This window comes from Megascapheus bottae, chromosome 6, assembly GCF_031878675.1.
Source record: "Megascapheus bottae isolate mThoBot1 chromosome 6, mThoBot2.hap1, whole genome shotgun sequence".
NCBI lineage: Eukaryota > Metazoa > Chordata > Mammalia > Rodentia > Geomyidae > Megascapheus > Megascapheus bottae.
Genome location: NC_143514.1, coordinates 43,714,345 through 43,739,929, shown reverse-complemented (window position 1 = coordinate 43,739,929; position 25,585 = coordinate 43,714,345). Strand labels below are relative to the sequence as shown.

Here is a 25,585-nt window from a genome sequence, read left to right as displayed (position 1 = left end):
TTTATCTTCCACAATACAGGAGAGCAACATCATTTTTATTTTATGGCAAATGTTCATCATCCTTCATCTCCTCCCTCCCCCATACACACACGCAAATGGCAGCTATCTGCAAGGAGCTACTCATCTGGACACACCCTTTCTCTGCTACATTTCATCTCCATATTAGTAATAGAATTTCAGTGTTGATTTAAAAGACAGTCTGCCTTAAAGCAGATTGCATAGTTTGCACACTGCGAATTGTAATTAAAGTGTAAGGGGTACTTTATTATGTCAACAACTGGCATGAGAACCCCCAAGCAGCAGGTGACCCCAACCATGTGACATTTGTGACAGCTAGGATCCCCTTTTCACTGGCTTAGCAGTCTGAAAGTCCAAATTGAAAGAAGCCCAGAGGCTGTATATTTCATTCGATCCCGGGGGAGGTACAGGGTACAGCTTCCTTCTGTTTTCCTGGGAGGTCGCCAGAAAGTTTGTAGAGCTCTGTTTCTGTCAGAAGCTCAAAAGAGAAAAAGAAAAAGCGCACACAAAACAAAACAAAACACCATACACACCACAAAACCATCCACCAATCACCCCCAGGACCATAAATTTGACATTTCCCACAGTCTCTCTGAGACCACAGTGTTGCTATGTCAGCAGTTCACCCCTGCGCTTTGAATTGCTTGAAAGCAGGGCTCCGTGTTCTAGCATTAAAAAAAAAAAGTTCTAATCTTCAGTATGTAGTGATTCTTTCGGAATGAAACCATGAAAAAAATTACCAAGAGCAGATATCCTAGATTTGCTTCAAATACATTTGCGTTATGCACTCCATTCTCGTGACCTTCTCAAAAGGGATGAAGTCCGAATTTAGAAAGATGAAACCACATGTATAATAAAAGAAACAGACCAAGGAGACATGCCATATGTTTTTCAAACCTCATTGTGATGTATAAACCATTTGAAATGTGGTCACATAAAAAGTATGCTCCATGAAGAGACTGAAACGCTTTTAAGAGTAGATTTTGATGAGGTTCTACTGTGAAAATAGACCCGCATGGGGTGCACATTTTGGTTGGAGGTTTGGTCTTTAGCCACTGGGAACCTGAACCTGACAGGGTTGAGCAGAAAAGGTGTCTCTTCTTCCAGCATGCTCATGGGTCTTAGACTCCCTACTTTCATGGAGTTTCTGTATCCCAGAAATCAAACCTTTGGTTCTTGGATCATTCACATCTTGGGTAATGAACATCTTTTGGTAGTTTTTAAATATATATACAAATATATATAGCTGATATATGAAAACACAGCACTTGTATGTATTAATGGGGTACCACAGATTGTTTCAACATATGGTCTGTTTGTGTCATGCTAAGTTTATCTGTTTCCTCAAAGCATCTACTTATTCTTTTTGATAAAGAATTTTAGCCCCTTTTCTATAGTTTTTGAAAGGTATCGGTCCTTTCTCTTATAACTTTACAGTGCACTTACACTGAAGCATTTCTTTCCTGTCTAACTCTATCTTATATCTATCAGTTACGTTTTCTTTATCCCTCCTTCTCTATCAAGGTCCTTTAGAATTTGAAGCACCAGCCTCTTATATCAACGGATGTGTGGCTAGTGCCTGTTTTCCCTATCTCTACCCTGCAGAAACAGCATAACTTTTATAAGTTTTATTCTGTTCAAATCAGAAAGTAACAATGTTAACTTTCCAAGGCCAGGACTTTCATTTAGCTAGAAAGAATTCATTTAGCTGAATTTTATCTAGAGAGGTGAGTGGAAAAGTTGGAGGGATGTACAGGAATGAGATTGTGTATACTGCCTCTTGTTGGAGAATGGATGGTGGGCATCTACATCTTACCCTGCATGTTGTACAGTGGGAAAGATCAGTTCCACCAGCCAAGCCGCCCTGGCCTCCTGCCTTAACCTCTCCCTACTCACATCTTTTCTCTCTTCCCTCTCTCCCCTCTCCTCCTCCCACTTTCCCCTTTTCTTTCCCATTCTTTCGCTTCCTTTTTTTGCTTTCTTTCTATTTTCCTTTCTTTTTTCTTTTTTTCTCTTTCTTTTTTCCTTTTTCTTTCCTTATTTGTTTCTCCAGTTCTTCTTCCTTCCCTTCTCTGGCCCCTTTCTCATCTGAATACTATTTCTTTAATCTTTTCTCTTATGTCACCATCATTTATCGTATATATTTATTTGCCTTGAAACTAGGTATTATTTTATCATCTGTGAAAAAGTTACATCACTTCATGGATATTCTAAATGTAATCTGTTCATAAATAGCATGCAATAAAATAGGAATGTATTAAAAAAAAAAGAAAAGCATTTTGCAGAACTTTTGGCTAATTTTGGAAATGACATTCTTAAGGTCAAATTTTACAGTAGAGCCTCAGTATATCTGAGATTGTGCCTATAACAAGCCACAGATGAAAGCTATTGAGGTGAGTGCACTAGGTGTGGCAAACAGGCTACATGCTGGAGCTGGTACCAGCCTAACAACATTTTTAGTACAATTTTAATACCCATTTTTTAAAAAATTCTTTACACTGGGTTTGAACTGAGGGCTTTGCACTTGCTGTCCATGAGCACTGCTGCTTCGAGCCAAGCCTCTAACCTGTTTTTTACTTCAGTTATTTTTCAGTCAGGATGATTTGTTTTGTTTTGTTTTCCAGGCCCTCCTCAATATCAATTAGCCTTAAATTAGGCTTCCTAATTGCATCTTGGAACTCCTGAAGCATTCTCTCATATTTCCTAGATTTGGTTTGAATCATTTTCTGTTCTTTCACTATAACAACTAGATTATCTTCAACTGCAGAGATTCTCTCTTCTGCATTGTCTAACCTGCTAAAAATACTTTCTACTTTTTCCTTCATCTCCCTTGCTTCCAAATGCTCATTTTTAATATATTTTTATTGTAATTAATAGAAGGGTTACATGATATTTGCCAGATAAATGGTGCCTTAATTCCCACACATTGATACCCTTTCACATGTCATGGTCCCCATTTCCCTTCCCCCTCCCCCATCAGTCAGGATGTTTTACTTTTGCTCCAGTTGACCTCAGACTATACATTTTCTACTTATGCCCCCTGTGAGGGCCAGTCTTTTCTTTGTCTAATTTGTCTAGTCTGCAGCACACTCAACAGAGCTCAGTAAAGTCTTGTGGAATGATATGCCAACCTCTCTCTTCCCCTCCTGCCCCCACCCCGACTAGTTGCTGTCTATAACCAAGGAATTTTTAGGAGCGTGTCCATTTCCTTGGTTGCTAAAATGTTTTGTGACATTTTAAGCAGCATATCGATGACAGCATTTCAAGCTTATCAGCGACATCTCAAGTTCTACTTAGTCTCTTGCAATCATCCGTTTTCTTGGGACATGCAATTCTTAAGAAAAAAATGATTGAGATGCAAAGGGTATAGACCTCTTCAGTGACATCTAGAGCCAATTTAGATGAGTTGCCTTTCGAGTGATGTTGATAAGACACAGGTTGATTCTGGAGGCCAGGTTTCCTCAGTCAGAACCTGATGTTCTTTTGAGGGGGACATGACGCCAGATAGATTCAAGGTTGTTTTCTGTTGCTCTCGCATTTGTGAATATTTCCTTTAGACTAAACAGGGAATATCGGAGTAACTGGCGGTAAAGATGTCCTAGGTTCGTTTTACATGGAACGGTTTCAGACCTTGTGTAAGGTACAGCCAAGAACAAGAGAAATGCAAGCTGGCAGTCTGCCTTCCATGCGAAGGTTATTTTTCTTATTACAACAAAACTAATTAGTGGATTTTCTAATGTAAGAAAATGTTGCTGTTAGGAAAAGTTTCTTCAAGTGTGCCAGAAAGCAGATGGTGGTGGTGAGCAGTGGTTTCTTTTGCCAGGTTTTGTATATGCTTTCTAAACCTGCAAGAGATCTTGCTTTTCCAGAATCAAATTTCTGATCTTTTTTAATTTTAAAAACAGAAATAGAAACTTATATTTAAATGTACTATGTCATGTGGTCTGCTTGACATCTCATGGTAACTGGAAAATGTTGAGTAACATTTTATGTTCTGCATGAAATTTTTCTCTAGGAGTCTGTGGCTTCTTATTTAAATTACTTATCTTTAAGTAGTTATACAAAGGGGTTTCACTTCAACTTATTAGTTTATGAGTACAATGCATCTTGATAAATATCACATGTTCCAGCATCTTTTCCCCATCTCCCCAAACCTCCCCTCAGTTTGTCCAGTACCTTGTCCACATATTACTTTGATATATGTGATCTCTACTTAGAGAAATTGAGTTTGTGCCTTGAGTGTTACAGTGGGGAGTTTTGGTAGGGTCTGGTAAAGCAATGGATAAGCTCTTTCTTGGTTGTTTGTTCTGTTCCTGGATTCTATATAAACACTAGCTTTTTTTCAGTAAAAATTCCTTGAAGTATGCCTCTATTCCTTATAATATTGGTGTTTGCAGTTTGAATAATTCATTTCAGTATCTACTATTGGTGAGATATTTCTGTTCATTAAAAATATGTATTCCTCAGGACTGGGAATTTGGCCTAGTGGTAGAGTGCTTGCCTAGCATGCACAAAGACCCAAGTTCAATTCCTTGGTACCACATACATAGAAAACAGCTGGAAGTGGTGCTGTGGCTCAAGTGATAAAGTTCTAGCCTTGAGAAAAGTCCAAGGATAGTGCTCAGGCTCTGAGTTCAAGCCTAATGTTGCTGCCTAATGTTTTTTTTTTAATGAAAAGACCTTTCAAATAGCTTCATTTGAAGTCTCCTAGGAAGTCTTAAGCATCCCGCTACAATATCACCATGGTGGTAGTAATAATTCTGTTTATGTTTATTTTAAGGACATATGCTTATTGTTATTATTATCTTTAAGTAGCTATGAAAAGGAGTTGCTATTTGACAAAGAAGTTTGTGAATAAAATGTATCATGATCAATGTCAATGTTGACATTCTCATCCATATCCACAGCCTTTTCCCCTCCACTACACCACATACTTGCTTCCTGGTATTTTATTTTCCTCAACTTTGATTTTTGCTTTCTAAGGAATTACACTATTTGAGATCTTCCTTAAATCTAGGGCATACACTGATAGTAATGTAGACATGAATCTGTGTTGTATGATAAAGACATGATGCTTTGTTGACTAAGACTTTAGAAATGTTTCCTTTTCTATAAGACCACCCCATTAAATTATTAGATAAGTTGCTAAAGTTTAAAACAAAACTATGAAGTTAAAACCAATTTGGTAAGCTTTTCAGAATCATTTGAGTAAACGGAGGAGGAAAGTATTGTTCCAAAGTACTCTACTAGCCTATATTCTGTTATTATGACGAAGTATATGTGGCTGGGGACTTTATGTAGGACCACAGTTTGTTTCAGTTCAGCTGTCTCTGGCAAAGACCCTCCTGGTAGTTTTACACCAGTGTATCATAGCAGTGTGAAAGGGAGCTAGAGAAAGACGAGGAGGGAACTACTTCCTTCTTGCTAAGCACACTGTCACAAGAACTAACCAGGTTTCATGAGAACAAGATCACATTTTTTTTTTCAAGGACAGCATCTTCAGTGATCTAGTTGCTTCTCTCTAGACCCCACCTCTTAAAGGTTCTATCACCTCCCAATACTTCCATGCTAGGGGCTGGAGCATATAAATCCGTGAGACACAAACCACATATGAACCGTAGCCACTACTAAAAGAAAAGGCTCCTTATGGAATTTGTGAGCTGATTTTTCAGGGTGATAGATGGTATCAGGAAATGGAAGAAGGGTTATTTTTTTTCATATCCATGTAAAACTGTCCATACCAGCACTAACCTACTGACTCAAAGATGCCATATTGGATATTAGTTTACCTACACTTCAGGACTAAACTGATTTTTTTTTTTACTTCAAGCTATTCCATGTCTCTTGCAAGTAAACTTCCCCATCTCAGTTTAAGAGCTGCTTGCCTCTGTTGCCTGTTCAAACCATGCTACTTCTTTTGTTTGTGCCTTGAAAACAACAACAACAACAAAAGATCCTATTTCCTTGGACTGCTTTTCCCACTCATGATATGTTCTTGTCTTTTAGTAACCAAAAAATAAAACACAACAGAACTGAAAGAATGTTCATAGATTTCAGTGAATCATGGTTGAGTCAGTGATTAGTTCTTGGCCTATTTTAAGATTAGAGATCTGATATAGAAGAGATAATAAAGCAATCACTTGAACACACAGGCCCATCAGTGCTAGTATGATGCTGCTAGAGTTTAAGATTTATCCGTGAAGCCCAGAGATGGGCCTGTGTGAGAATGGAACATGGCTAGAAACATTCACTTTTGTAGTACTTTTTACTTGTTCATAGGCTTCTACTACAACCAAGGTATTTGGGAAATTATGAAAGCCAATAGATCTGTGATTTGCGTTGAATATGAGACAGGCCACTTGTGTGTGGGAGGGTATGTCTATGTCTGTATCCATATATGTGTTGATATTATGGCCTAAAATCAGGGCATCATACTTTTTTTTTTTTGTTCAAAGCTAGTATTCTACCATCTGAGCCACGCCTCCACGTCCAGCTTTTTAGTGATTAATTTGTTATGAGTCTCACGGAATTTTCTGTGTGAACTAGCTTTAAACTGTGATCTTCAGATCTCAGCCTCCTGAGTAGCTAAGATTACAGGCATAAGTTACTGGCGCTCAGCTGCCTGTTCTGATATAAATCAATAGTCCTATCTCCTTTTCCCACTGCGGGTAGACTTTGGAAAGAGTTCTACCCTGAGAAACTCTATGTTAGCACTAGCAGTGATGATGAGGTTGTGATTATAATCGAAAAGCCAGAAATGCATGCTTTTCTAAATGATACAGAATTCTGTGACTGCAGTTTATTTTTGGGAGTGAGTGGGTGGTTTGGTTATGGGGCTTGAACTCAGGACCTGAGTCCTGTCCCCGAGCTATTTTTCATTCAAGATTAGCACTTTACCACTTTGAGCCACAGCACCCCTTCCAGTTTTCTTGCTTGAGCTGGCTTTGAAGTGCGATCCTCAGATCTCAGCCTCCTGAGTAGCTAGGATTACAGGTGTAAGCTACAAGTTCCTGGCTTGGAAGCTCTTCTTATTAAACAGTGTAAACTGCTAAAGAATGGACTAAAATCTCCAGTACACACATAATAGGTGAAAATAAGTATTTGATGGATTGACATAAACAAAATTCTTCCTCCCGAGAAAGTCTTTGGATACATGTTGATTTTTTTTTTGAAAAGTGACTTACAGTTCCAGTCCCTCCTTTACATTTGCTTGATGGTGAAGGATGTTGAACTAAAGAGACATCCTATTAAACAGGATTTTTTTTTTACTAAAATAAATGCAGGTGATGAAACAACACTTTTCTTACTGTACATCGTGAAGATAGTTCATTTGACTAATTCAATGCAAACTATTAGCAGGCAGTATATGCAAGACAATTTAATTTCAGGCCTCTTACTGGGTACTGATCCATACTGAATTACTGGCATGGGAAATACTTTTTAATCTCCCACTCAATATAATCCCAGGGGGTGGGGGAAAGTAGTGATTAGGTCCTGAAATGAAAACCAGAATAACACGTATGATGAACTTTGAATTGGAGGTATGGGCACAGATGCTCCCATGGTCCTAAGTGTTGTGATCATTGTAGGACCCCATGACTGGGGATGGGGTGAGGGGGTACCAAAAGTTTTTCAGGATTCCAAAGCAAGTAACTAAATTCATGTGTGTTAGTTATCCAGGTTTTTTTTCTTGTTGTAAGGGATGTTGGCAGTTTTCTCATTTGTATCAGCTCACACATTTCTGAAATTTTATAATCCAGTGCAGCTTTGGTGATAGATTAAAGTTTGCTAAAGAATCACTGACTAATCTCTTCAGCATGTTCAGGCTCTCTGTTCTCTAAGGATACACAGAACCCGATGGCTTCCAAGTGTGGTTCAAACATCCAAAGCATTCAAGATTAGCACCATGAGAAGAAACTTTAAAATATTGTACTGCAATTAATTTTAAATAACTTAGCACTGCATATGTCAAGAAGAAAGCCATGATAGAATCTAAACAGAAACTCCCAAAAGTGGAATGACTCACTGAGATCATTTATATCATTTTTATCTAGCATAAAGACACAGAAGTAAGATGTACATGACTATTTCTACTCAGAAAGGACTTGAACAAATTTGAACAGATTTGGATTGTACCAGATCTTTATTGTGGTAATATGGGAAGTTTGAGGCACATTTTTGGTTTGATCAAATTAATAGCTGGTCATATTAATACTTGGTCATATGTGTTATAGATTCCAAAACTAAAAGTTAATATGGAATTTAAAAGATCATTATTTAGAGACAGTAGATCTGAAATATTTTCTTAACAGTATTGTTCTAAGTACATTCCAGAGGTAATGCATTCATGATAACCTGTATTTAAAAGGTCCCCAGCCCCATTTTTACCCAACTATTAAATCAGTGGGCCTACCGACAGACTAAGTTCTTTAATAGCTTTTTGTGTATAGGGGTAGGGTGAGTATATGTATATGTATGTTAACAGTACCAGAGTTTGAACTCAGGGCTTGGGCACTGTTGCCTAGCTATTAGGAATCACACAGACTTTCCTGCCTGGGTCCTCAGGTCTCAGCTTCCGAAGCAGGATTACAGGTACCTAGAGTTAGTAGATTTTAAAACACATAAAAGTTTTCTGATGATCTAGGTGACATGATTGGTCAGGCTATAGAGAAAACTTTGTTATGGTCAGCGGTTGGCCAAATCACTGAAGATAAACATTTGCATCTCTTAGTGGGCTATTTGTGGTCATTTATAATGATAGTCTTGGACTTATGTTGAGTATTTTCACTTGTACTTATAAGAGAAACAAATAAGCAAATCTCACCCAGTCCCCTTTGTGAAATGGGAGACTCAGCCTTGAGTAAAGCCAAAAGACTAGCCACTCAATTGCTCATGATCAATTTCTATTGTAGAACTTAGGGCTGGAAAGAATTCTTGTAGAACATGTAATAGCTTTTCTTTTTACTTTTTCCAGCCTGGGCAGGTGAGAATGTACATAGCTAAGAAAAAGTAGATAATTCAGAACCCAAAAGCAGGCTTCCTGCCTCTCATATAACATACCACCCTGTAGTCATGCAGTCTCCCTGAAACCAGACAGTCTAAACCCAAAACACCTGTTGAAACCTCCCAAGATAGACCCTGTGGTGTTTCAGGGCCCCCAAAGAAGTATTTTTCTACCTTCTAATTGCAATTCCATTTCCACAAACATATATTAGGATCTGCATGTTCTAGACACTGTGTTATCTGCCAGTAAAACTGAGACAGGAAATAAAAATAAATACTCAGTGTGATGCTTTAAGCAGTTTATATCCTTTGGAAAACCAGCTTTCATGCCCTGTGCAGTTGGAGAATGACAGTTCTTCAGAACTTACAAGGCATGTTAAATCATGCCATTTAGCCCTCCTCATCTTGAGTCAGATACTTGAATGATGAGTAAGTGGGTGTTCAGGGAGGTGACAGGCTGGCACAACTCCATAAAGGTAGAAGAAATGGCCAGGAAGGGGTTCCAACTTCGATTTTCTTTTATCAACTTTTTTTTTATTGCACCAACAGCTTCCTCTGCTCAAGTGGCCATTTTTTGTGAATGGGAGGACACCAAGCCTGATTAGGATAGCATTCTTCACCAGCTATGGAATTGTTACTGACGGGGGAAATTATTATTATTGCATTTCCAGCAATACAAATTTGTGGTAAATAACAGCCCATTGTTTTACTTGAGGGAACCATGCCTATACCCCTGTCTCACTAAAGGACCTTAACCCCTAACCGTTGTGGTCTAGGCTACTGCACATACTGTTGTAGGGGTATGGTTCGTGATACTGATTAAGGAGAAAAGCGACTAAAGAGTATATACTTAATTTCAGTAGTGGACAGGACATAGCCAAGAAGACATGTCACTGCTTTTGATATATTTTTTAACTCATTGTTCTGACTGATGGAGAACTCCAGGAAGGCAGAGATGTTACCTTTTTTCACTTAGTATCTTTCTTGAGATATACAAAGTGAAAGACATACAGTTTAGATGTTGAGTGAATGAATAGGTGGATGGATGGGTAGAATGAGTAGTCCCAAAGACAGAAAAGGAAGAAAGAAAGGAAAAAAGAAAAAAAGAAGGAAGGAGAGAAGGAGGGAGGGAGGGAGGGAGAGAGAGAGAAAGAAAAAGAAAGAAAGAAAGAAAGAAAGAAAGAAAGAAAGAAAGAAAGAAAGAAAGAGAGAGAGAGAGAGAAAGGCTTTCTGGGAGAGGAGGAAGAACACCCTCTGATTCACCAAACCTCAAAATCTTTAACCTTATCATTAACTGAGAAATAGTTTGGCAGATGACTAGGCCATGTGGCCTATAAAATGCGAGTTGTGATTAGACTCAGGTAGATTTTGGGGCCAGAATGTCTTACGGGGCATTAGAAAGCACATGGTGATTCTTGGAATTGGCTAGGGTGGTCCTGGTTTTGTAGTGAGAGGTATCCTTCCCTTGTTAATTGATACCTGCTTCTTATTTTTCATCCAAAGGTTGCAAACTCCTATCTTCTCATTCCTATCTTTCACAGAGTTATGTTCTGATTGTGGGTATGACAGCACCCAGTTGAATATCAAAACTTTGGTCATCTCACCGGTAGTTTTAAATCTTTTTTCATTGTATTTTCTCTTTACTTCTCATTCTCTGGCTATCACACCCGGACATTACGAATTCTTTATCCCCTTTCTCCTTTCTTCCTTACCACGAAGGAAAATTCCATAGTAACCCTGCCACCTTATCACCCAAAACACCTAGGGAGCCTTAGCTCTGGGGTCTTCTTCTGCAGGCCTTAACCTTACTTTTAGATAGTTGTCATTATCTTTGTCTAAAGGTCATAGCTAAATTGAATAAAAGGAAAGCTGTGTTTTCCTGTCGATGCACAAAGGCAGTATTGACTTCCCTAATCCAGTTTGCTGAGGGGTGAGAGAATTAAATTAGATATCTAAGCACAGAAATTGAGAGCCTTTGAAAACAAAGATAAGGAGACAAGACTGTATTTTCCCTTTTCCTGGGAGCTCTGTGCTCAAGATTTTTCAGGTGCGTCATCTGATCCATGGCTTGCATCGATCAAAACGGTGCCAATGCATATTTAATTAGCAAGGGGACCCTGGATGCATTATAGCCACCATCCTCATATTGAATGGACTGTCAGACTTTCTGCACACTCCTCCACCCCCACCCTTCCCTGAACCCCTGCCCCCTCCCATCTCTTGTTTGGGAAGCTTCTGCATTTTGTCTGAGCAGCTAAAAAGTTTCTTTGTTTTTAGCTGCTGATGCATACAGTGCCACTGAGGAGAATACAAACAAGTAGAGTCCTAAAGTGTTTATTTTGTCTAGGAAGACAAGCTAAACCAATTCAGTTTCTCTGGTAAGATTTTGGAACCCTCAGAATGAACGAGAAAAACAAAAAGAAAAGAAATTCCCTGTTCAACTAACGCTTCACGTATAGATGTTTTTAAGAAAGAGTTGGTTGTATTATAATTAAAAGAAAAAAGATTCCAGGACAATTACTTCAATTATAGCAGTAAGGAATAAGTAATTTCCTGTTACTTTCTTTTAAAATCTTCATATTTGTATCATTAGATTGGGTGTTCATTAGCAATGTTTTTTAGTTTAATTTGGATAATATTCATCCTTGTATCAGGAATCTCTTACACCATTAGGCAAGATAAGTCTAGAAAGGGTGTTTTTCTTCTTCTTCTTCTCCTCCTCCCTCCCCTCTTCCTCCTCCTCCTCCTCCTCCTCCTCCTCCTCCTCCTCCTCCTTCTTCTTTCTTAATAGACAAAATGTTAGAATTCAATTAATTTCTTTTTTAAAGTTTTCCATGTTTTGTGGTAGCTTCCATTGGTGGGGACTGTGAGTGGCAGGAGGTTTGGAGTTTTGCCACAGACAGGTTATTTCATGGGATTATGGTCACCATTCATTTCACACAGGTCCTGAAGCCTGACTCTCCAGACAGTGTTGTCTAACCAACAGATGTAAGACACCAAGTCTGTTTAAAATAAAGAGCAGCAGACTGTGAGCACATGTTTGGGACTCGTTTGGACTCATCGGCATGGACAAGTGCTTAGTCTTCTGTTCTCTACTTTTGAGGAAGTTTCTTGTTGGTAACATAACAAGATTTTTTTCCCCCTCTGCTTCAGTTTACAGCAAAGGCTCATGGGAAACTATTTACATACATCTTGTTACAAAGACTTAGTACTTCCTGGCTTAGACAGAAGTGTTGTCTGATAAAAACAGATTTAACACACAAATGTCTGTCTGGAATAAACACCAGCAAACTGAGATTTACATTTCCATTATCAGAGATAATCTCTTTCCCAGTTATATGAGAATTGAGAATTTTGGGTGGGGGCGGGGGCAGTTGGAGGGGAAGTAGAAATAACAGATCTGCAATATTGGCATTTTATACTACAACCATATCATTTGTGGTTGGGTTGATATTTTAAAAGAATTGAAAAGCTTCTCAGATGAGACCTGTATGGCAGAAATAAATGTACTTTTTTTGGGGGGGGAGAGGGCAGTTATAAATTTTATAGCTAGATTTTGTTGCATTATTTTATTTGATCCAGAAGCAAAATGAGGTGGGTGCAGTGGCTCACGCCTGTAATCCCAGCTACTCAGGAGGCTGAGAACTGAGGATTGTGATTCAAAGCCAGCCCACGCACTAAAGCCCTTGAGACTCATATCTCAAGTTTAGCACTAGAAAACCAGAAGTGGCACTGTTGCTCAAGGGGTAGCCCAGTAGCCTTGAGCTGAAGGGCTCAGTGACAGTCCCCAGACCCGGAGTTCAGGCCTCATGACTGACAAAAAAAAAGCAAAAGCAAAATGATCAGCAGTGTCTTCTTTTTACAGATGAACCAACTAAGTTCTAGCTGAGGATTTTTTAGGATACACACACACACACACACACACACACACACACACACACACACACACATAAATATAGATATAATGTTTGGTTAACTTTTCAGACTCCTTCAATAATGAAATACAAAAATACAAATATAAAAAAGTTAATATTTAGGGGATTGCCTGAACTTAAACAGCATGGTTATCCTCCATTTAAGGCATTTTAATTCTTTAAGTAAATGACTTTACAGATGTCCAGATACATGAATATAATGCACATAGATTATAATTCAATTATACATCACTTTCATTTGCTGCCTTTACCTTCATGAGGAAAGGATTATTAGAGCTTGAATTTAGGGACTAGGCACTGTTGCTTAGCATTTTCACTCAAGGCTGGTGCCCTGTCACTTGAGCCACAGTTCTGCTTCCAGGTTTTTGGTGGTTAATTGGAGATCAGAGCCTCATATACTTTCTTGCACAGGCTGGCTTCAAATCGTGATCCTCAAATCTCAGCCTTCTGCATAGATAGGATTACCTGATAGAATCAGATTACAGTGGCAAGAACCACAGATACCTGGCTTTGACTGACTTTGCTTTTATAACATGAAATTACATACATTTTATAGTTTAAGTTATTTAGGGAACTATATAAATAATGTTCAAGTATATATAATATTTCTAATAATCTACTGCTAGAATTAATTTTGACTTAAAAGAAAGATGTGGCTGAGAGAGGGAGTTGAGCACAATACTGATATTTGATGATTTTACAATGAAGGCTGCCGATCTTCATTTACATGGGAGTGGAGGGGTAGGTGACCAGGTTGACTCGGTCATTTGAATTCTGAATCAACAGGTCACCCTACCAAGTAAGCACTGTGTCTTATGGGGGAAACAAAGTCAAAGTGGTCATCTAAACCTCTTAGTCATAGGGCTTTTTTCTTCCTTTTTTCTTTTCTTTCTTTCTCTTCCCCCCACCACTCTCTTTTGTGGTGGTACAGGTGCTTGAACTCAAGGCCTGGGCATAGTCCTTTAGGTTTTGCTTCACGACTAGTGCTCTAGGGCTGAGTCATACTTTGTGGCTTTTTTGGTTGTTGTTTTGCTGGTTAATTGGAGATGAAATTGGCTGCTTTCCAAGAGGCTGAGATTGGCAGATCTCAGCCTTTGGAGTAGGATTATAGGTATGAATGAACCATTAGCTTTTCCCTCCACCCCTGCAAGTCACGCAACCTTGTGAAAGCACAGGAAGTTACACAAGTAGTCCAAGTAGTATGTTGTGTTTTCTTTTATTATCACTGTTTTCTTACTGTTCCCTTTACTTTTAATATCCCTGGAAAAGCTCCATGAAATCAGGTGATGTGAAGATTGAGGATTTAATGACCAACTCATTCTTTCATTCCAAAATTCTTAAAACTTACAAATGATTCCTCTTTACTGTCATCACACAATAGACGCCATTTAATTTTTTTTCCCCAGTGCATTAAAAACTGTATCATCCCACAGCTGACTCTTGCACATAACACTTTTGTGAGTAGGTGATAAGATGGTTGAATCATTCTTCAACTTAAACAGCCTCGTCATCAACCCTCGCCTCGACTCAACAGATGGGCTTTGAATACCAGCATTCATGCCAAAAAAGAAAGTCTAATTCCTGTAAATCTAATATCTCAAAAATTTCTTGTTCAAAAAAGGCATTACAAAAAAGGGAAGTTTCAAGAACGAAAACTGGTGGTAACTCAGATTGTATAATCATCTTAACTAGGCCTTGAAAATGCTAGACACAGCAGTGGCTGGAGGGTTGATCTTCAGAGCAGCTGGCAGCCCCCAGGGTTGTCCAGTAGACCCCTTCAAAGTGGCTGCCGCTTGAACACAGCCTTTCCTCTCTTTCCTCTTTCTGATCCTCCTACAGCTACCACCTCCCCTGGCTTCACCTTGTAGCTCCCTTTGCATACTGTAATTTACAGCATTTTTTCACATAGTGCTAGCTTGCTGGGAAAATTGTGGGGACTGAATACTGTATTTTCAGGTGGGAAAGATAAGACTTGCCATTTAAAGAATGTTTCTGACTCTAAAAAACAAGAAATCTTACAGGATGGAACCCTCCTTATAGCTTATCCATTCTAAGAATTAGGTTCTTGGTTAATTTTTCATTAGGTGAGCCACAGTTCATGTATATCAATTGACCTAAAATATTGGTTTGGTTATTCACCAGGCTTAAAAGGATTTTATTTGTTCTCAGGAAATCCTATTCATAATTGCATAATTTTAGTGGCCAAGACTTGCTAATGGTAATATGGATTTCTGTTTGTTCATGATGGATAATGCTATATTTAGCTGAAGGTGTTCCATTCATCAAAGTTTATATTTACGACACAAATTGTGTATACATGGGTGCACCTAGATGCTGAAATTTTATATTGCCATATAAGATCTTGCAAATATTTCACATCAGTCTATAAGGTTTTGGTTCTACTAGGAAAAAATAAACATTATTCCTGAATATTACAAGTATTATGATAATAATCTTAAAAGAATAACCATGAGACTAATGAGCAGAATGTGTCCATCATAGTCATGTGTTTTTCTAAATTTCCTTACCTAAGTAAATACGACATACTTATAAATAAATATGATACTAGATGATGAAAATAAAGCCTTAACACTTTTTATGCCTTTTAAAAATTCATTGTTATTATAAAGGTGATATCCCGAGGGGTTCAGTCAGATAAAGGGCACATTTCTTTATGGACAATGTAAAGTCTAACTCATGCAGTCTACCAAGCAGAAATAGGATTACTTTTTCTATTGTAACTATATGAGTGTATTATCTGTCCCAACTTGGTCGCAAAGCACTCATCTCTCCAAACATGAGAAACACAAACCTACCTAACATCTTTTAGTGGATAAAATCATTGATGGGGACTGCTTATCACTGTCAGTGTGGTCACTATTATTCCCAAGAATACTCTTATCTCTATTTATTTGCAAGAAAATATTCTTTCCTGTCTTGGCCTTTTATATAATTTTTTTCTGCCCTACAAAATCTCTCTTTTATGCAGAATTTTCACTTTTGCTTGTATAACTAATTTTTTTTCTTGTGTCTGGATGCTTTCTGGTATCTTCTTATTGCCCTCTAATTGGGGAGATTTAAAACTGGACATATGATTCTAACAAAGGCTTTTCAGACCACTCTGTAAGGCAAATCATGTAAGGAGGTAGGTATCTAGGCTGCATGATTTTTCTAGTGGAACCAGAATTTGTGCTTTTCTGATTCATAGACCTTTGTTGCTATCGTGTTGACTGAATAGGAATTGCACTGGTGTGTTTTAGGGGAGGGAAGGCTTTCTCATCACGATGTGTCTACTCCTCCTTTATCAAGAGCTTCACAATGGCAGTTGTTACTATTTAGAGGACATGGGAGGATGGAGGGTTGCTCTCCACCTTTGTATTTTCGGAATGTGCAAAATGTTCCTGCCATCCATCATTTTAGCCTATACACATCCTAGACGGCCTCTTGTGTGTCAGACAATGTCCTCAGCTCAGCCTTGGTGGTCGGTGGGCCAGAGGATCACAGGAGGTCTGTCTGCAAATTCTCAACTCTGCTGTACTTCACCTTCCCTTGTGGGTACTGAAGAAGTAAGATTTCAAGCAGGGACCAAGGCATCTCTCTCCCGTCCTTTTTTTTTCCAAGTTAGAAGTTCCACTCCCCTATTTGATGTGAACTTAATATATTTTTCATTGTTAGTGGAAGTTGTTCCGTGTCAGAGTGCTAGACAAAAATCTCTTCAGTTCAGGCAGTTACTGAGCTGTGTGGCTGGACTAAGCATCCTGCTGGAGAAACTGGGGAAAGAAGAGAAGGAAGGAACTCTTTCAAGGGCTCCAGTTCTTCCAGACGATCATTTAATATCACTTTCACAGCCCTCCACCTGCCGTGAGCAGCATCGATGGGAAGGGAAGGGAAGGCATATAATTCTAAATTAAGGATGGAAGATTTAGTCATAGTCTATTTTCGCAGGAAACTTAAAAAACATGGGGAAGAACGTTTGATGTCTGTTTGAGGTTAAAATGTAAGGTTTTCATTCTTTAGCTATATTATTTTGACTGTATTTATTAACCTATTTTTGTAATCTTGGTCCTTTTCCCAAAAAAAAGTAGTGTGTGACATTCCTTTCTGACCTAGTGCAAGGCTTTTGTTCTTGTATCTTATAAGCTTATGAAAGCAGACTAATATGTAGAACTGAGGATTTATTTTATTCCTTTCCCTAGTGATTATATTGAGAGTGAACTATCTTTGTCTGAGTATTCCGGCAACATAGCTGTAGGCGCCATAAAAATACATAGATGGATGGCTACCCGTTCAATTAAGAGGTCTTAACCCAGCCTCCTATTTGCAAACCCTGCCTATTTTAGTTTTAAATTTCTGCTCATAAATTTTTTAAAAACCAAAAGAAATATTGTGTTTCAAGGTTAGGTTGAAGTCTAAGGTTCCTTAAACAAAAAGCAAATCCCTAGACGGGGGGAAACTGACAACCCTAATTTACTTTATCACAGTTGCATTTCCAACTCTATCACTTAAACTTACCTTAAGTAATATTCTCTTCATTGTAGAATACAAATCTGGCTTCCAACCAGGAAATCAAGAAAGTCATTCTTACAGGGGGAGGCTCCCGTACAAGAGGAGAACCTAATTCTAGGCTGTTGGATTTGTCTTCTGGGGACTCTTAACTTTTATCAACCAACAATATGATAATTATCTAGAACAGTAAGACATAAAGTTAGTTTGGTTTCTGGATCTCCAGGAAGTATGTAAAGGAGAAAAGTAAATTGGTAACCTTCCTGATAGGATTTTAATGCAAATGGTCAAGAAAGAGATCCACCATACGTATCAATTAGGTATGGGTAGAAATTAATTTATAATTCTGGTCATCTGGTTAACACCATGCCATTATCTGCCTTAGTGCTCTTTTGCCATACGAAAAAAAGTATCCATCCATCCTCATCTGAGGCTAGCACCACGACGGTGTAGTTGTGTTTCTTCTTGATTCAGGAAAGGAAACAGCATTAAATAGCCCAGGGTAGAAAAAAATAATTATTGAAGTTTTTAGGTCAGATTTTCTTGCAGAGCTTTGGCTTTACCTATACCTTACAGGGATGAACTATTGTGTGCAAACCTGGAGGGATAGCAGTATCTCTAAGTTTTGAATAAAACTGAGAAATGCCACTTCACTTTCAGTTTGGCGAGATGCCTCTCCCAGTGTTTGTAGCTGAGCTTTCACAAGAGCACTGCGGCCCCTTGCAGACCAACTCTGAGCATGTTTTTAACCACTCAGCTCTTTGCTTATTTGCCCATAACTTGGAATTTTAAGCTAATTTTCATTATACATTTAACTTTTTTTCTTGCTGTCTATGTTGTCCATAATTATGCTGTCTTTTCTAAGGGTTGGATGGAAAACCAACTGTAAACAAAAATTGAAAAGAATAAAGAAGTGCACTCTCAGGTTATTAATAGATTTTTGAAGCTATATCTGTATCACTTATAATTTAGTATTATTGGATAATATCAGAAAAAATAATTATTTAGCTAAATTGAGATGGAAGATATTTTCTATTCATTCATGTGGGAACAATCATAAAAATATACTTATTGGTTAATCTATGAAATAAGATAATTATATTTGCTAGTATTTTTTGCTAATATTTATTTCCAGAGAAAAAATTATGTTGAATAAAATTTTATATGTCTGTTTTGGGAAGATCAGAAAGAATTTTGACTTCTTTAAAAACAGGTGGAAATTTCGCTTTGGTTATAGATATTAGTGACTTAAGATTTTCTGGAAGAAAAATAATGGAGCTATGTGTCTCCTACATATGTTCATTATTTCTCAAATACTGAACTGGAAATTTTGAGTAACAAAATTATAAAAGCTTTCCTTAGGAAAAGAGAAAGTAATTATGTTATGTTAAATCATCTGCACTAAGTAATATTGATTTGTGTTGCTAAACTTTATAAATCGGTGAATATTTCCAATTTTTAGATCATGATTTCTGTTTGTTTTCACTGGCAATTGTTACCAGATAGGTAAAATATATATATATATATATATATATAATTTTTCCAGACCTAAACAAAAATACACTATTTTGAAACTTTTGTTATTGAAACCTTTGAATAAGTTAAAAGAGACATTTTGCTATCATAACCACATTAAAATTCTAAAATAGCTATGCACTTTATAAGACTTTCTGACATTTAAAATCTTTCATTTGCTTAAAAGCAAATAGTCTTAAATCATACGTGAGCTTATCTGGAGCTAAATTCCCAAATACTGCTGTATCTTTGTATGATGTCTTCAAGAAAGACAAGGGCGATGCTAGAACTACCTTGCAATAGAAGTAATACTTTCCATTTAATCCTACTTAAGTGTCCTGAACTCTTGATCTCGCATTGAGCTTCTTGCTGAAATCTGGTCAAATTTCAAATAGCAGTTTCTTACCCTACGAAGTCAAGGTAAAATCCATGCAGCCTTTCTATAGACAGTGTGTGTGTGTGTGTGTGTGTGTGTGTGTGTGTGTGTGTGTGTGTGTGCTGTATTTATGTTTGTTGATTTAAGTACTCAGAAAATGCATTATTCCCTTGAAAACATTTTACTTGATTTTTCCCCTCCCGAAAATATATCATAAATATTCCTGCTTCTAATTCTGGAGCATTCTTTGATCAGAGTTAATTTTATTTAAAATTTTTAATTCATAGTTTATTTTCAGTTATCTCATGGAGTTAATTTTTTTAATTCAAAAGTTTTATCCTCTTTTTAAAAAAAAATCAATTTACTTCCATCAAGGTGTGCAAAAACTTGTTTGTGGAAAACTCCACTTCTTTTGTGGCAGAGCCTTGGACTTTCTGAAGGCCTTTTCTGAGCTGTGTAACTAGTTCGCGTGCATGTGCTAGGGTATTAGAGCTCAGCTGCACGATCTGTTGCTGCAGTACAAAGCTAAATAGCAACAGAGCTTGTTACTGTTGTTTGGGTTGCTTTTATATACCAGCTTCAAAATATGTTTTGACACTTTATTATGTTCTGAATCAAGCTTCAGATGTGTGTAATGAAGGATGAAGTCTTTATCAGACTCCAGTGTGTAAATAATGGAGAAGAGCAGTTTAGAAATGTTCTTCCTATAAGAAAATGGTTTCTGAAGGCGCTTTCATTCTGATCTGGCGCAAAGGAAACTTCTAGAGGTGTACACAAAATGCATTCTGCCCCTATCCCTTTCTTTCCTCTCTCAACCTTTTCTCTTCTAACTCATCATGTCATTTTCCCTTGTTCTCTTTCTTAAGTGTATAGGCTGACCCTTGTGAAAAAGTCTGGCACCTCTGATCCACTTTCCTTCACAGACCCTGTAATTCTTGGCTGTATTTTTATGTTTTTCAGATTCAAGTCAGTCTGAAAGTCCCAGCCAGCCAAGTGATGCTGACATTAAGGACCAGCCAGAAAACGGTAAGTTTAGTGTGGGACTCTGGCTGCTGTATTAGCATTCACAGGGTGCCAGCAGCCAGGCAAGGCAGGAGGATTGGGGGTGTGTGTCTACTCTAGGAGGGAGCCACATAGGAACAACTATGAGAGAGAGAGAGAGAGAGAGAGAGAGAGAGAGAGAGAGAGAGAGAGAGAGAGAGAGAGAGAGAGAGAGAGAGAGAGAGAGAGAGAGAGAGAGAGAGAGAGAGAGAGAGAGAGGGAGAGGGAGAGGAGAGAGGGAGAGGGAGAGGGAGAGGGAGAGAGGGAGAGGGAGAGAGGGAGAGGGAGAGAGGGAGAGGGAGAGAGGGAGAGGGAGAGAGAGAGAGAGGGAGAGAGAGGGAGAGAGAGGGAGAGGGTGAGAGAGAGAGGAGAGAGAGAGAGAGGGAGAGAGAGAGAGGGAGAGAGAGAGAGGGAGAGAGAGGGAGGGAGAGGGAGAGAGGGAGGGGATGAGTTTCCAGAATAGATTCCTCTGTGGACCACCCTAGTAGCTCCAATCCCAGCCCCTCACATTTGTCAGTTGTCTGAGGATCTTGATTCCCAAGAAAGTGGATAATCTAACCGAACCTTGAGAAGTGGGCTTGATTTGCCATATCATAAAGGAAGAACCATAATCTTTTCCCCTGTCATTTTAGTTTCTTTTAAAGTGGCAGGTACCCTTTTATTATCATTGGTGACTAGAGATTATTCACAGAGAAGTATTTTTGAGGCCTTTTAGGCCTTTATAATTGACCTGTTACAAATTGCTGTAAGAAAACAATCTCTAGGGGCTGGGAGTTTGGCCTAGTGGTGAAAGTGCTTGTCCACCATGCATGAAGACCCAGGTTCGATTCCTCGGTACCACATACATAGAAAAAAGCCGGAAGAGGTGCTGAGGCTCAAATGGTAGAGCTCTAGCCTTGAGAAAGTCCAAGGACAGTGCTCAGGCCCTGAGCTCAAGCCCAGGACTGGCAAAGAAAAAAAAAAAAGAAAAAGAAAACAATCTCTATCTTGAAAGCAGTTTTCTACTTTAAGCTGCCTAAAATAAAATAATAAAACAAGGAGAGTATAGAAGGACATAATTTGTTTGCATTTTACATATTTATTTATTTTTTCATATATTTTTATTGTAATTAATAGATGGGTTACATTATATTCACCAGAGAGAAGGTGCATTACTTCACATACATTGATACCCTTTTTCATGTCTTGGTCCCCATTTCCCTCACCACACCCCCACCCCTCATCTTGTTTTCCCCCCTTCCCTCTCCAATTTCAAATAATTTTCTTTAGTTTTATAGTTACAAGCTTTTTTTTCTTTTTCTTTCTTTTTGTAGTAATAGGCATGTTGATCAAGCACTCTGCTACTGAGCTAGATCCCCACGTATACTTTGTATGGCAGGCAGTTTATTAAAATGGAATGCACATTTACCACTGTGATAGCATCTTGTGAATACTAAACTGGGGTTATACTCTCTAAATATGAAAAACACTGTCATGGGTTGGAATTTTAGATAGTAAAGCCTCGAGTTTTAGTAAAAACAGAAAAGTAAGGTAAATACTATATTATCAGAAAATTCCTTTATATCCTGACTCTGTGATACTGACTTGGCTGTTTGACCTCTCAGAGTATTGATTTTCTTATCCAACATTACCTACTTATGTAAGAATTAAATTAGGTGTATATAGAACATATTTACCATAAGATTGTCTATGATTTAGCAAAATAAAAGTATCACTATTATTCTTATCATTTTTATTTTTCATATAAATCTATTTACTTTTTTCTACCATATTTGAATGCCTTCATTTGAATTTCTCTCTTCCTTTGGTTTTATATTGCTTCCATTTTGTTCTTCAGCTGATCTTACAGAAAAGATAGATATACTGAATGATGTTGAGGTTGAGGAATAAATGGGGCTCACCACATTGCATTAGCTATTTTGACACTAATATTTGAGAAATTTGTTTCATTTCCTAAGCCTGGAGAATTTTTTATTATATTGTTGACCTTTGTCATGAAATAAGAACCTACTAATATTTTCACGTCATGTTCTTGATGAAAGTTGTTTTTTACAGCAGAGCATTAAGAAAAAAAACTGGTGGTGAACCTCTAAAGGCTTCTTTTTAGTGTCATAGATAGCTACAGATAATCTGAGGAACAATATTTATAGTCTATTTTCATTCATTCTTTTGTTTCTGCTTGATTTATGGGTGATGTCTCAAATGCTTTTTTTCATATACTACATTTGTGCATATTCTCCCTGCAGATGTGTTCAGGAGTACATATTTTATTTTCATTTAAAAAGCTTCGTAGGCAGTAGGGGTATGTAGTTCACATATTTAGGTCTGGCTGCCCCTCTAGCTGGCCTGCGATTCATCTATCTTCATAAAATGGCCGACAAGCTGTTCACATGCAAATATAAATTGAGAGCAGAAGAGGCCTGGCATGCCTCTCTGGAGCTGCCTGCAATACAGATAGTGTGTGTTTCCATTCCAGAGAGCATCAGGGATTCAGCCTGGTTTTTTCAACCAAAGGCATTATTATGATACTTTCCAAGCTCGCTTTTAACCCGCAATTACTTAGTATTACCTCAAGGATTCATGGTACCATTTTGGGGTGATCCAGCAAATATAAACAAAGGAAAGTTGAACTAAAATACCAAATGCCTTTACAAATTCCATTTACTCCAAGGAGAAAGAAGTAGAAGCTGGGTGCTTGTAGCTCCTACCTGTAATCTTACCTATTCAGGAGACTCAAATCTTAGGATCTAGTAATCTCCAATTACCAGTAAAAAGCCAAAAGTGGAGGTGTGACTCACGTGGTAGAACATTAGCCATGAGCAACAAAACAAAACAAACACCAAATAAAATAAACAACAACAAAAAACACAAGCAAGAGTTCAAACCCCAGTACAAATCAAATAATAAAAAAAAAAGTAGAAGCTACTTTACCTTAGATCACTCCAATGAAGAAGTATCAGAAAAAAAAAAAAGAGTTATCAAAGTCCTTACTTCCCTTCATCTGACTTTTGTCAACCTCAGATGAAGGCGCTGGGGAGAAATAGCTTAGCTCTTTTTCATAGGCATCACTAGAAGGAATAAACAAGATTTCAGGAAAAGGTAATTACCTGTGAGTGTTAGCTCTGTGGTTCGCATCAAGCACACGTTTCCTTCTTGCTACCTCAGGATACAATCACAGGTTTCTGAAAGGTGTCTGTATTTGTGTTCATTTGTTTATCTATATTGTTTTGAACAAGGGAATTCTCAAAGGTAGAGGAACAAAAATCTGTGAGGTTTTGAGGAAAATTTTGCTGTAGGAAGACATGACAAACTGTTCTCCAAGTGAAGTGGGAGCTCATTGCTCATTCAGTATAAATATATATATGCAAGAGAAAATAATCTTTTTTATCCCAGCTCTTGAAAAAGGTAATGGGAAATGAATGGTATTTCCCTGGTAAACCATGGAGAATGAGTAGACAAATGGTAACATGCTGTTTCATGCAAACCCGTAAACGAGGCCATGTAACGTTACCTAAAGTGGATGCAGCTGTTTCTTCCCTGGCCAACTAGCTGGATTTGTTTTCCTGTGGAATTTTTGCTTTCTTTACTTGTACTCCCTTAAAATTCAACTGTAAAAGAAAACAAATCTTTGTCCAATTAGAGCATTAGATGGGAATTTTGAAGGAATTATTTTTGAAGCCCAGAGATAAAATACCAGAATCTCTAAAACTCAAAATCGGTATATTATGATGATTAAAAAAATTGCCTCTGAAGCCAGTCCTGTGATTTAAAAAAAAAATTAAGTAGCTGAGTGACTGCGTGAGCTTTTGCCTCAATGTCAGTTCTCCTGTTAGTAGAAAAGAGATGGTGAAAGAACTTCATGAAGATCTACATGAGGCGGGGCAGAGCAGATAGTATAATGCCTGGTTCATAGAAGGGACCCAACGGTAGATTGCTCTCTAGCTATTTTCCTCATAAACAAGGACATGAATACAAGAGATCTAAAGCTAGGATGGGCTTAGAAATAAATCAGGTCTTAAAGTTCTATCCTTTCAAGCCATCTACTATGCTCTAAGATGTTGCATGTAAATTTTCTTTTTAGATTCCCACCATCCTCACAGTGTACCATCTACTTTACTGTTCACTTCCATCCTCACATTCTACTCAAGGAACCAAGAACTGCAGAACTGATTCAGAGTTCTTGGAAGGAGGTTTGGGAACAAGGGATACTGCCCCATGTGTATTTAATATTAGCTGATGCACTGGAGGCATGGCTCAAGTGGTGGTGCAAGGCTCTGAGTTCAAATTACTGTGGTACATATATATAAATGCCGAGTTTTTGCTAGGTACAAACCAAGAAAAGTCGGGCTTGTTAAAAACTGTAAACAGGAACTAGACACCAGTGACTTGTCTTAAAATCCTAGCTACTCAGGAGGCTGTGATCCTGCAGATCATGGTTCAAAGCTGGCTCAGATAAGAAAATTTCTTGAGATTCCATTACCAAAAGAAGAAGCAAAAGGGCAGGTAGAAAGTGTGTCTCAAATGGTGCAGCACTAACCAGGCAAGTGTGAATTCCTGAGTTCAAACTCAGTACTGACAAAAACACCAACGAAAAGGGAGGGAGGGTGGGAGGGAGGGAGGGAGGAAGGAAGGAAGGAAAGAAGGAAGGAAGGAAGGAAGGAAGGAAGGAAGGAAGGAAGGAAGGAAATTAGGAAACCCCTGTAAACTGGTCTGAGTCTAGCTCAGTGGTAGAGTACTTGCCTAGCATAAATGAGTCCCTGGGTTTCCAGTCCCCAGCATTGGAGGGCAGGAATGGGATAAAAAGGAGGAAGGCAAGATAGAAACCAGAGGAAGGAAAATAAAAGAAAAAAAGAAAAGAAACCTGAAAATAGATTGGGGGTAGGATTCATGACAAATTTGGTTATTATTTTTAAATGCCCTGCACTTAGAAGACACCTGTTATTTATTTGCTGAATGAATAAATAAGTAGATGAATGTGTCATCATTCTCATATTTTTGAATGTCTTCTCAATGTCAAGTTACCAAAAGTTTTTATTTTGTTTTTAAAGAGGAAAAAAAATCCTTCTAAAAAGCTGGGTACTGGTGGTTCATACCTACAATCCTAGCTACTAAAAAGAGTAAGATCTGAGGATTACAGTTCAAAGCCACCCCACAAAAGTAAAGTCCATGAGTCTGTTATCTCTAATTAATCCCC

General features: G+C 38.0%; 1 protein-coding gene across 6 annotated transcripts in view; it reads left to right on the top strand.

Annotated features, from left to right (window-relative positions):
- Nfia (nuclear factor I A) overlaps window positions 1-25,585 on the top strand; it is a 367,217-nt gene that overhangs the window by 176,625 nt on the left and 165,007 nt on the right. For all 6 annotated transcript variants that reach the window (XM_090334728.1, XM_090334731.1, XM_090334732.1 and 3 more), the window contains exon 3: window positions 20,311-20,376. In XM_090334728.1, coding sequence (XP_090190854.1) covers window positions 20,311-20,376 — 66 coding nt within the window. The remainder of the gene's footprint in view (window positions 1-20,310; window positions 20,377-25,585) is intronic.